Below are 13376 nucleotides of genomic sequence, written 5' to 3'. Positions count from 1 at the left end.
CAGAGGGAGCCAGGGAGGAACTTGGTTGGTGGTTAAGAAATATGGAGGCGTGGGGGCGCTAGAGGGTGCACTGCGGAATGGCTGCACGCTAGTGCCGCTCTGCCGGACGGGGGCATTAATCTGCTAAGAACACTCGGTCTTGGGGTCTCCCTACAAGCAATATACAGAGAATATTGTATCGGAATCACTGTCCGATGAATATCCGGCAGTGGATGGAAGAAATTCGGCACTAGAGCGAAGAAATTTGCATTGGAAGGTAAACCCCCTGGTGCAGCAGGCCGAACCTAAAATGGCGGCGGAGTGCGATGTGGTGACCGATTAAAAGAAGACAAGCTGAGATTCCAACAGCGGCTCGCTAACTAAGCGATTGGCTGATATTCATCTTTAGCCGGTAGAAGACAAAAGTATGAGTACAGGAATACTGGCGATCTGCTCGGGGCGCGCGATTCAGGCGTAGGCATCTCACTGCGCAGACATAAGCTGGTGGTGCGTGTTCGGAGTGAAACTGCACCGTAGTGAGCTGACGTCCTCAATGATAACCGAGGCCCTGAGGTGCGTGGAAATAAAGGTCCAATTTGATCAGAGGCTGACGACCTTGGGGGCAGTAAACCGCCGTCCTCTGAACAGCGAGACATGCCAGAGCGGGAGTCGCGAGGGTGACTGCACGTAGCAGGTAAACAGCGGGGGGCACTGGCTGGGCGCGGCTCCAATGTCCTCAGCAGCGCAAACCACGACATTCATTACCACGGCGCAGTACCATAATCTTTTGGAAAGACGAGAGGGAAAAACTTTAATCATCATGCACTCCAGGTGTACACAATGAACCCTACTGCCTGTCCCTGCTGCTGCACGCTGTGCTAGGGCTCCGCATCTCCTGCGAGAGGGAAGAAAAGCGGGCGGCTACTCACCGTGAGCTATCAGTCTGCGTATCCAGAGACTTCCTCAGGACACCCATAGACTGAGTATGCCAATTAAATGAAGTGCGTGGCCTTCCGGGAGCACGAGCACACTGTGTTGTAGACTGCACATGCTATACTGAACTTGGTAGCTGTACTGGGCTGTGCAAACTCGACCTTACTCGTGAGAGATGTGATCAGGAATATATCTCTCACAGGAACTCCTCTACTCGAAGCCAGTGTGCCTACACAAATTTGTAACCAGTGACGAAGAAGAAGCAGGTACGGTCTATACCCCACATACCTGGTAACCAATAAACGCCGCTTCCAGTTGACATTGCAGAAAGCTGTTAACCTGGGTAAAAGGCATCACCTCAGCTATCCTGCATACCAATAGGCAACATCTCCACCACACTCTACTACTACCAAAATAAGTGTGTAATATAACAGCAAATATCACACAAGAACTACACACCCCAAAAACATTCCAACCGCACTCAATATCAACGGAACGCCGGGGACATGGGTAAGCCTGACAGGCAGCAATCAAAACTCTCCTTTGACACCCGCCACACGCCAAAACCAGCAACGGCACATTCGGACACTGATTTAGACGCAGACAAAACACGTCAATCGAATATGGATACTGCCTTGCAAGCAATACAAGCGAGTCTACAGGCAGTCAATGGCAATCTTGACACGCTTACACAGAGAGTGGATAATATATCGGCCAAACTCGATAAGCAGGGAGAGAGACTAACTGAAGCGCGCATATCAGCAGTCGAAGATTAATCCAACGCAACAACGCGCAAATGTGCAGAGATAGAAAAAATACTGGAGGTGATCAAACAGATAAATGAAGATTTGGAAGCGAGATCTTGCCGCAATAATGTGCGCATTATGGGGATTCCGAAGAGCACCAACATGGGACAACTGGAGACATATTTTGAAACTATGCTGCGGGACATTTTCGGAGCGGGAAACTTCTCCTTAGTGCCTATTGTTAAAAGAGCCCATAGATCGTTGGCGACTGCGCCAGTGCCGGCATGACCCATCATATCACGTGTTCTAAATTACAGAGATAGAGATGCGATTCTACGAATGGCGAGAGAAAAGCAACAAATATCTTACCAAGGCAACGCTATCTCTTTTTATCCCGATTTTACAATGTCCGTGTAGGCGTCACGGAAAGAATTCAATCCTGCCAAAAAGAAACGGAGAGAAATGGGAGTCGAATATGTGATGCTATATCCCGCGCGATTGCGCATAACCTATGATGGACGCACAAAAATTGTAACTACACCACGTGCAGCACAAGGCTTCATAAAAAAGACTCTGTCGAGACGTAAAATTCAAAGCAATAGAACCACAGATCCCGAATCAGACTGATAAGCTTACTACAGGTGGTAATGTATACAATGTGCCTTATTACTTCAGGAACGGTAGTGTTTATTTGTAATTTTAATTCTCCAGGTAGTAACTCTGGGTTCAATAGTGGAAAACACACATGTTAAAGCAGATCTATTGTCTTGTGAAATGCACAGGCCCTGCCAGATTGTCAGCGCAATAGCCCCCTTTGTAATGTAGTGATATATTGTGATTGTCATTAGGTATAACATTTTTATAACTTGAGATGAATCTCTATGGCTGAGCAAGACCCACAATGCGGTACACTTGATCAGGTTTGAAATGTAACTGTATAAATGGGTCTACCTTCCCGCAATACGTTGTTAAACCGTGGTAGCGTGCAGATGTGAGGGATTCACCAAGCTAATCAGGCACTCCCCGACCACACTCGTATGCGCAAGTGTAGATGTGAGCCCAGAGCGTCTACAACAGGTTGAAGTTTGTAAATGGCAGAAACTGGACTGTAATGTTGTTGATGTACTAGGTTGCAAATTGTGTGTACATGTCATCTTATTCAGTATACTTAGAGTTAAAGTATCAACACTAAATTGAAATCCTCGCAAATAAGTCTATTATCCTGGAATATTTGAGGCCTGAACAACCCCAAAAGAATTAGACAAATGTTTGCCTGTCTGGATAGGCAACGTATTGATGAAGTGATGTTACAAGAGACACACTTTGCAAAAACTAGTAAAAACCCACTGGGTAAGAAATGGGCTGAGACGGTGATAATGTCCTCAAACTCCAGCTATGCCCGAGGAGTCCTTATACTGGTGAGGAAAGGCATACAATTTCAAGTAGCCCAAACCATAGCGGATGATATGGGTCGATATATTATCGTCACAGGACATATTCGGGGACATCGCATAGGTCTGATCAACACATATGGCCCAAACGTAGACGATCCCGGGTTCTTTCAAACTATAAGGCGGCAAATTAGGGAGCTACCGGACCCGGAATTGTTATGGGGTGGCGATCTAAATTTGGCACTCGATGAGAACCTAGACAGATCAGACAGTACTACAGAACCTCATAAAAGGGCAGTGCAGAGTGTTATTGATGGAATGTTGTAATTTAACCAGATAGATTTATTGCGCCTGAGAAACCCACAACTTATGGCAGCAACACACCACTACACCATACATAATAGTTGGTCACAAATTGACTACTGGCTCGCGTCAGAGAAAGTAACCATGTGGACAAAGGATGCACAACACTTGCCAAAAACATTATCAGACCACAAACCGGTTCTATTGGTCATTGAGCCTACCGATTATAAACCACCACCATATGTATGGAGATTTAAGGCAAAGGCATTGCTAGATCTCTTATACGATACATCCATAAGACAAGCCATTGAGGAATACTTCTTACTTAATAAACTCTCAGTAGACGATCCTAGCCTTTCATTGGAGGCCTTCAAAGCCACTATACGTGGAGTGTGCATCACTAACGCAGGCATACTGAAAGATATTAGGCAACAACTCACCCAACGGGAAACCAAACTGAGAGCCCTAGACCAGGAGTTTGAACAGACTCAAAATACAGCCCTAAGGGCAGTGGCGCTTGGTGTCCCTAAACAATGGAGGGGCATACACAGGATACATTCTTGATGTCACATGGCCATTAGAAGCTTTATGCGGCTGTTACAGGTCTATTTTTTTCCTTGGTATTTACATAGTGCAAACTCTATCTCTCACAGTATGCAAGCACTTCACATGAGCACTGGTTATATTTACATTACACAAGACTCAAATTATAAAAATAATTCCTCTTTACCTTATCATCTTTCCACATCGTGGGCCTACTCCTTTAAATACACCGCACTGTCTGCTTCACTGAAGAGCTCTGCATGCATACTTTTAATACCACTGGCACTTTCAATGAATGTTTCATAAATCTGTCCTTCCAAAGGAAGCTAGGCTTTTCAAAATAAGATCCTTATTTATCTTTCAGGAAACATCGAGAGAAAAGGCCTTGATACGATTGTTCTTTTTCCACAGTGTTTCTTTTCTCACGACTGAGCTTTCATTAGCGTTTGAAGTCATTGTGTCTTTGAAACTCCAAACAACTGCACTGTTCATCAGCACCTGATGCATCATTAATACTGTTATAGTTCACCTGGATTGCGCTTTTCTCAGCGCTTGTTAAGTAATGTCAATGATGCTTTTATCTGAGTTTGTATTTAAGGGACATTAGAAATATAATGTCTGAATACCAAAATGTCGCTGACGATGAAATTAAATATATTTCAAAAAGAAGCATTGCTAGAATATATGGGGAAGGGGGTAGACCGGGACGGGCTTTAGCAAATAAAATATGTACAGAATGTGCAACACATGCAGTAATTAAAATTAGAGATCGACACAACACTTTGCATTATAACACAAATGGAATACTGAAGGCCTTCATGGACACATATGGTGACTTATATAATACACGAAACAAGACAAACACACAAGAAATTCTAAAATATCTGGAAGATATTGCAATAGCGTGGTTATCTTCTAACCAAAGGGAATATTTATCACAGGCGATAACAGTAGAAGAAATAACAGAAGTAATTAAAACACTGCCCAGTGGGAAGGCTCCTGGCCCAGATGGCTTTACGGGAGAATTTTATAAGGAATATGTTGACTTGTTGGCCCCTCGTTTGGTGGAAATGTATGGCGATGCGCACGAGAAACAAATACTGCACCCAAATTGAGAGAAGCGATGATAATAGCGCTACTGAAACCAGAGAAAGACCCGGAACTCTGTGAATCATACAGACCCTTTTCATTACTAAATACAGACACAAAAATACTTGCCAAACTAATAGCCGTGCGTCTGCAGCCATTGATGTCTAAAATCATACTGCCGGACCAGTCAGGGTTTATACCTCACCGTTCTACAGCCCATAATGTTCGCACCCTATTTGCACTGTTGCATCAATTAAACCCCGAAATGCAGGCAGCTGCAGTTTTATTAGACGCGGCCAAAGTATTCGACTCCGTCGAATGGATAAATATGTTCACAGTGCTCCAAAAAATGGGTTTGCATCCAATCTTTCTTACAGGGATCAAAATCTTATATACAGCGCCAGTTGCGAGAATAAAGGTGAACCAATACGTCTCAGAAACAATACCAATAACAAGAGGTACGAAATGGGTATGTCCTCTATCACCCCTTCTGTTCGCCATCGCCCTAGAACCACTGGTGTGCTAAATTCGGCAATGTCGTAAACATACAGCCCTGCAATTTCCCCAACGTCCCTTGAGTATATCATTATATGCTGATGACATGGTACTATACGTTCGAGACCCCAGTACTAATCTACCACCCTTTTTAAGAGAATATATCAAATTTGGTGGACATTCGGGCCTTCAAATAAATTGGAGCAAGTCAACCATTATTCCCTTAACCGAAAAAACCAAACCATGCTCGATAGAATTTCCGCTGGAATGGCAGAATTATCCGATCAAATACCTAGGGATTTGGTATCATAGGAACCTGGAAATAGTCATACGGAAAAACTATGGCACAGCTATTGATCGATTGGACGGAAAAGTGGACAGATGGATCCAACTGCCATTGTCACTGGTAGACAGAGCAGCAATAGTTAAGATGGTCATATTGCCCAAATTTCTCTACCTCTTTAATAACATCCCCATAGTACCACCGGCAACGGTATTTAATAGGTTAACCTCTGCAGTAACTAGACTTATCTGGGTCGGTAAGCAAGCCCGGATTGAGATGCGAGCCCTCACACTGCCTTACTCAAGAGGTGGTTTTAAAGTACCAGACTTTCTCCTATACTATTTATTTGCACAAGCGCAATATGCGCATCACTGGTATCATCCTACTCTGTATATGCCACATCTCGCAGTTGAAGATGGCGACGCACATCCAATCCCATTAAATTGCATACTGCCATACTGGCGCAAACATGTGACTAAATAGGAAATTAATACAATTCGCACTACGAACTTAGCGTGGCAGCGAATGGGGAAACTAGCACATAAACTTCCACTATATGTGCCAGCATTAGCACTACAACACCATCCAGCTCTATCAGTGACCCAGGAAAAAGTTGGTATGGAGTTATTTCAACGCGTAAGAATAGACCGAATGGAAGATTTGTATAAAGAAGGTACCTTTATAGAGGCTGAGGAGCTGCAATATATCCGTAATCCGACCCTCATATTCAAATTTATATATCACCGATTACGAAGCGCGATAACAAATCTATCTCCCATGTTCCCTGCTGAACCGCCTGTGTTACAAGCATTGCAAATGATTATTACGACTCCACATAACATACATCTTGTCACAAAACTATACGCTCTCCTGCAAGAAGATATAAACAACACCACAACTAAAGCATTAGATAGGTGGAACAACATACTAGACCTACAGCTATTGGAAGTAGAGTTGAATACCAGCTGCGCACTAACCGATATGCTCACCCCAAATGGCAACCTGCGCATTATACATTATAAATACCTACACCAAACCTATCACACATCATTAAAATTGCATAAATGCGGGCTCTGATCCGACGCTCGATGTCAAAGATGTAATACAGATAATGCCGACTTTATACATTTAGCGTGGACGTGGCCTAACATTAGAGCCTATTGGGAAGACATAACAAAGATGTTAAGTGATATGCTGGGAACGAGAATAGAATGTACACCTCGAATATGCTTGTTAGGATTAGTAACAGGATTGCGATCCCTCAAACGTAAATTTTGTGTTATAGCCTTGTTAATGGCGAAGAGAAGGGTTTCAATATATTGGGAAAGTAAGCAATATCCAAGTAGTAAACAATGGCTTCATGATATGGCATATTGCAGAGACACTCTTAAGACGTATGAGGAGGAACTCCCTTCCAGATCTAGGCCAAGAGATTATTGGATGACTCTAATGGACTATTTACATACAGATTCCGATGTAGGAACGTCAACTAATGTTCATAACGAAATGTAATGGATGGAAATATTGTAAAATCTGTACTGTGTGGTGTCAGTTATCACTGGCAATGCTATAGACTGTAATACTCCATGCATCTTACTTTGCCATTTGTGAATGGTCGTTTGTAAGCCTGTACTGTTACTGTATTCTGTTCTTTTTTTGCTATTTCATTTAAAAAAAACAAAAAAACGTCAAAAAGAAATATGGAGGCGTGAAATTGGAGAGCAAATCCAGAGATGATTATAGAATCGGATGCAAGTTTAGCAGGATGGGGAACACATTGTTGTGTGGTTTCTACAGGAGGAACATGGTCTGAAGAGGAAAGCAAGTTTCACATAAATGGCTTGGAACTGCTGGCCGAGTCCTTTGCAATAAGGAGTTTTACGGAGGACAAGGCGAAGTGTGTGATTCTTTTGCGGATGGACAATGTTTCTGCTGTAAGATATGTTAACAAGTTAGGAGGACCGAAATCAAAAGAACAGGCAGATTTGGTCACAGTATTTTGGGAGTATTGCATGAGACAAAACATAGTAGTTCAAGCAGATCACGTGCCAGCGTTTAGCAATGTGGAGGCAGATTGAAGAATTACAGGGATTTGAGCAATTGGACTCTAGACAGAACAGTTTTTCAGATATTGATGGAGCTCAGGGGCCCTTTTTAGGTGGATTTGGTTGCAGACAGGTTGAATTACCAGCTGAGAATGTTTTACAGTTGGCATCCAGATCCAGAGTCAGCGGGTATAGATGCATTCAGACAGAATTGAAGGGGCCTCAGGGCGTATGCGTTTCCCCCCTTTTCTATGATAACTTGGGTAACTTTGATGGTACGCAAGTGGAAGGAGATGGTGTTAGTAGTAACTCCTCTTCTTAAGTCTCAGGTCTGGTATCCAATGCTTTTGAAGATGTCTGTGTATTATCCAATTCTTTTGCAGATTTTTCTAGAAATGTTGGTAGGTCCAACAAGGGAGTTGCACAATTTGGTTTTGGACAGTCACTTGAGGTTAAAGGCATGGAAAATGTCAGGAGAGTAAGGGAGGTGCCAGGCCTTTCTCATGGAGCAACAAATCTTATAAAGGAATCCTGGGCGCTAGGTACTAGGAAAATGTATAGATGTGCATGGCGAAAACGGTTGTACTGGTGTGTGGAGAGGGAGTTTGATCCCATTTCAGTGGATGTTGTAAAGGTAGTGTGTTATCTATCTGAGATGTTTGAGAAGAATTGTCCTACAGAACAATTAACATTCATCGATCAGCAATTGCTGCTGGTCATATTTTAGTTAATGGCATTACGGTAGGCCAAGATGTTCTGGTAAAGAGACTTAAGAGGAGTGTATGGATTTCAAAGCTGCCGATTTCAAGGTATAGCTCCGTTTGGGATGTGACCAAGGTGAAGGTTAAGGTGTAAATGAGTTACTGTATTTGAAGTTATATCAGAAATTAACAATTTTGTTATGTCTAGTGTGTTTTAGAAGGGTATCGGATGTTAAGGCTTTAGTAGTTCCAAATAGTAACTTTTCTACTGAAGGAGTGTGCTTTTATCTAAACAAAAGGACAAAAACAAATTCAGTGTCAATGTTTTATCCATATTTTGATGACCATGAAAATGTGTGTGTGGTGCGTTGTGTCAGGGACTATGAGAGAAGGATATTACAGTTGAGATTGGTGAATGTGAAATACTTGTTAATTTCCTTTAGGTATCCTCATAAAGCAGTGTCATCTCCAACTCTTGTGAGATGGGTGAAGGAGGTGATGAGTAATTCAGGTGTGGATGTTCGCTTGTTTGGTGCAAATTCTGAGAGGGGTGCTTCTGCTACGCAAGTTTATATGCTGGGGGGTGCATTGCAGGACATATTGAGGTGTGCAGATTGCTCAAATGATACAGCTTTTCTAAAATTTGAATTCAGACTGGTTGAGGAGGAAGCTTGTTTGCTAAGAAAGCTTTGAACTTGCAGTAATGTTAGCCTTCGGTCTTAATATAAAATTAAGATTTTCCTCAGCTCAGATGGTAAAAAAAGAGTTGAATTTTATTAAAGACGCAAAGGCTAATGCTATTCCTACCCAGTTACTCTGCCTTGTTTTGATATTGATATATTTATTTTGTAACTCATGGTCAACATTAAAGGGAGTGTGATTTGTTTCATGGAGGTGGGATATGTATTTGGCTTTTGAGGACTCTTGTTCAATTTTGTAAATTTTTGGGTATGTGTTTGTAATTGGATTTGTTATGTTGTGGTCGGCTAAAAAAGTCGGACTATGGCGGGGGGTTCTGGCCTTTTATAATGATGGAATTTTGATGTCAGTGTTCTATATTCTTTAAAGAGGCTGCTGAGAGGGGTGGCAATAAAGTAGATTGCAGTAATATTAGCCTCCGTGTCTTTACTAAAATCCGGATTTTCAGACCATCAAAGCTGGGGAAAATCTACATTCTGTGTGTGTTTCTGTGTGTGTGTATTTACCTTAAATATAACTTACCTTGCGTGGTAAAAGCATGTGTGGTAAAGGTAAAGGCCTGCGTAGTAAAGGTATTACGTCATAAAGTCTGCGTGGTAAAGCCGTTTTGCCTTGAGAGCTATTCTAAATAATCTTGGATTTTGTAAAGAGCTAAATTCTTCGTTTTCTGTTTTTCTTTCCGTCTGTCAGCCATTCAGTAACATCTGATTGCGGTGTTGGTATTTTGCTTATCTCATAGCACCTACAAGCACTTATCTGAGCATTAGCTGTGCTTTACAAATAAGTTTTACATTACACGATTTCATGCACTCCAGCAAGTAGCGAGTATAGGGGAAGAGATAATGGCAGACATTTATTAGTCTGAAGGCATGTATTGATTTTTAAGTAGTCTACCAGGTACATTTTCCCCAATTCTCCGCATTAAGGGAAAACATACTCTTGATATAACCCCAATAACCGATCCGAGCCCATGGTGGGTCTTGTGTGGAATGAGAAAAGTGAATATGTGACATTATTTCAGGCTGCACATCCTATAATGTACAAACGGACTCTCTTCTCATCTAAAACAGGGCAAGCATAGAATATTTTGCTGTGCCGTCGGTAGGCGTGAACTGTGCGCAGATGATAAGTTATGTTTAGTACCAAACAGGCCAGAGAGGATTATTGGAGGCAGCCCCTTGGGGTGGCAGAGTGGTCAACCTACAGGCTTTGAAAGTATGATGTTCATAATTGACCAATGAGACTGTAGTAGGGCAGTGTTTCAATTCCCCAGAAACTTAGGCTTAGTTTTACTGGTCTTCCCTAATATTTTGGAGGCCAGAAGGCGCCGCCTGATGCTTCATGTTGTAGCAATGGTGAGAGGAGTCACTGTGGACAGCTGTTGATGTACACTTTTTTCAGATCTGGAAACGAAGGCTTATAGCCTCCCATGTCTGCTGTTTTAAAATTCTTACTGTGCCATATCCGCAAGTCAAGGACCTTACTGACTATTGTGCATGGTGTATATAATAAAGACACATTGTTATCAGGACTGCTTTTAAACAGCTTCAGTGTGATCCCAAGCAGTACGAGACGACAGTAGTAGTTGCACATCCTAGTTCAATATAACAATGCTATTGCAGTGTATTGCACAGAGTGCTTTATTCAGTGCATACAGGTGGTCCATACAGTGCCAGGGCGCATTTTACACAGAACAAGTCGGAGAAAACATGCAAAAGCTGTAATAGGACATATTTAAGTACCTACCTTTCAGTTATGTAATATGAAGGTAAAAGACTGGCCCATAACAATGTGCTCGAGTCAAATATCAATTATTAAACAGATCCCAGTATTTCAGGCTGTGCCCTTAACACATTCGATATAGGCAAGCGAGCAGTTGATCGTTAGACTGGTCCGGTGTGAAGTACCTTTGTTCTTCTAAACTAAATGGTGCAGAGGTGGTATATTTTGTGTATAGCCATGACTTGCCCTTTAAGATTCCTAGTACGTAATCTTGTTTTTCTTCATGCTTTACCTTTCCTTGACCTAAAAACGTGTTAATGCTTTGGATGAGACATTATGCATGTTAACATCAGCTTAATTCATATACTAGCGTCATGATGATTCTTGTTGTTGGTCAACCTGATGTGATGTTTCTTATTTTTCTTATTTCAATTCTTCAGGTGAATATCTACTGGCTGTCGACTTGTATAGAGAGGTGCTGCGTTCATCTGAGGAACATAGAGGAAAACTCAAAACCGACTCTCTGCAGGTTAATTGATAGCTATTCTGTAATTTGATGATTTGCAATTAATATTTGGCATAGGGGTTACTACAAGGGATTCATTTTTAGGGACAGCTAGCTGTTTGTGGCATGGAAATGTGGCACGTTGTTTAATTAATTTGTCTTTCCAGTGAGTTTGTTAACATTCCACTCACTATGTTTGCCATTGATAGAAAAAGCTGCATTGTCGTCGTGGCTTCTTGGCTGTCAGTGTACAAGGTACAAATTGTTGCAGATCCCACCAGGAGGATTGTATGCTCTTGAGCAGTCCTTCAGGCTTTGGAAAGCAACCATAATTGTTGAAGAGTCAGTCTCTCCAGTAGAATACACTAGTCTGTTCTTGCTGTGCCCGATTCTGGTACACAGGGAAAGGAATTCTGCCATTAGTCTGGCTTGGAAGTAAGGCAAGACTGGGAAGTTCTTCCTAGGTGGTCTAGTGTCAGGTGGTGCAGGTGCCAGGACGTTTCTCTAGCTAGGACTGTTGCAGCAAGAATCACTCCTATCCAGTGTTGATTTCCTATCCTCTTCCCATAGTCATTAAATCGAGAGCAGCGTTTGGAGGCCCCATAAGTTACATCCATTGTTTCCTAGTTAGGCTTGTGTAATATCCAGGGTTCAAATTCCCTTTTCAGTTTGGAGTGGGCCTGCTTTAGTTTACTGCCAGCAGACTCCAGCAGGTATCTTGCGGTAAATGAACGAAGTTCTGCTGATGCAAAGATTCTCATCTATTATTTACATATTTGGGGCATTTATCAACACAAATATTGTAGCTCTAAACGTTTTTCATTTACTCATTTATTTTAAATTGTTTGTCCTATCCTTTTTGTTTGTTTGCTGAATATATTTTAGTCGCGGCAAATGGTCACTCAAGTCATTGGCACAGATTCCAGATTGGCCAGACTTTCCTTGTTTGTTTTCTTTCTCTATAAATCTTTGAGATTCTTTGTTGGTGAAAACGCCCATGCAGTACTTGGCCCCAATCAAAATGATATTCTTTTTTGTTTTGTTTGTGTGTTATTTTTTTACTTGCACTTTAGAGAAATTATTTGTATCCATATTTCCACCAGCTGGCTGCATGTTTGGGCTGTTAGTCCTTTGTCTCTTTCATGTCTGATTGAAGAAATAAGTGGGGGTGGGCGGAATTTGCGTAGTTGCGCTAAGCAAAGCTCTGCGAAACGGTGAAAATACACGAGCACGCAGAGTTCCGCGAACACACGAAATTGCTTGTTCCGCCTGTTCGCGATGCTTTTTTCCTGTTCTCGAACGCTGTTTGCGGGCTCGGTGGGAAATATCTCGCGAACACCCATTTGAAAGCGAGAACAAGCAAAAAATTCTGCGACTCCGCGGATCGCAGAATTTTTGGCAATTCCGTGTTCTCCACGGAATGCAAAATTACCCAAATTCCGCAAATTGCGCGAGCGAAACGGAATTTACCGCCCAGGCCTAGAAATAAGATTACTGTTTGCTTTTTAATAAAGCCTTAAGATTAAAAATGGTTATAGGTATCTGATGTGGGATACAAAGTTGTTTATTACTTTGTGAGCTTAGAATGCTATTTAGAAACCTGATATTTCAGAGGTATATGTACTTTGTCTTCGATCTCAAATAGTTTCCTTTTTTTAAAAAGTCCTTGTAATTAAAAATAAGTTGGTAAATACTCCTCATTTTTATGTGTCTTGTAAAACGCAACTAAGATGAGTAGTACTTATGATGCGGACATGCCTTCCAATTTGCTTTATATATTTGCTAAATAGACTCTACTACTTCACTCCATTTCAGTGACCCAGCAATCAGCACTGCTGTTTGCGGCCTACACACTTAAATGTACCACTACATTTGCATAGCTTTGTGCTAACCAATAATTTCTGAAAATGGCCATAGTTAGTATATTATTTTTTCAGTTCCT

At 41.9% G+C, this 13376-nt stretch overlaps 1 protein-coding gene across 1 annotated transcript in view; it reads left to right on the top strand.

The window, feature by feature from the left end:
* The window catches only part of SHPRH (SNF2 histone linker PHD RING helicase), a 763974-nt gene that overhangs the window by 426369 nt on the left and 324229 nt on the right, over nucleotides 1–13376 (top strand). The window contains exon 15 of the mRNA XM_085612283.1: nucleotides 11370–11458. Within this exon, the coding sequence (XP_085468409.1) occupies nucleotides 11370–11458 (89 nt within the window). The remainder of the gene's footprint in view (nucleotides 1–11369; nucleotides 11459–13376) is intronic.

Source organism: Triturus cristatus, chromosome 6 (assembly GCF_964204655.1).
Source record: "Triturus cristatus chromosome 6, aTriCri1.1, whole genome shotgun sequence".
NCBI lineage: Eukaryota > Metazoa > Chordata > Amphibia > Caudata > Salamandridae > Triturus > Triturus cristatus.
Note: the sequence above shows the minus strand (reverse complement) of the source record. Positions and strands in the feature narration are given on the sequence as shown.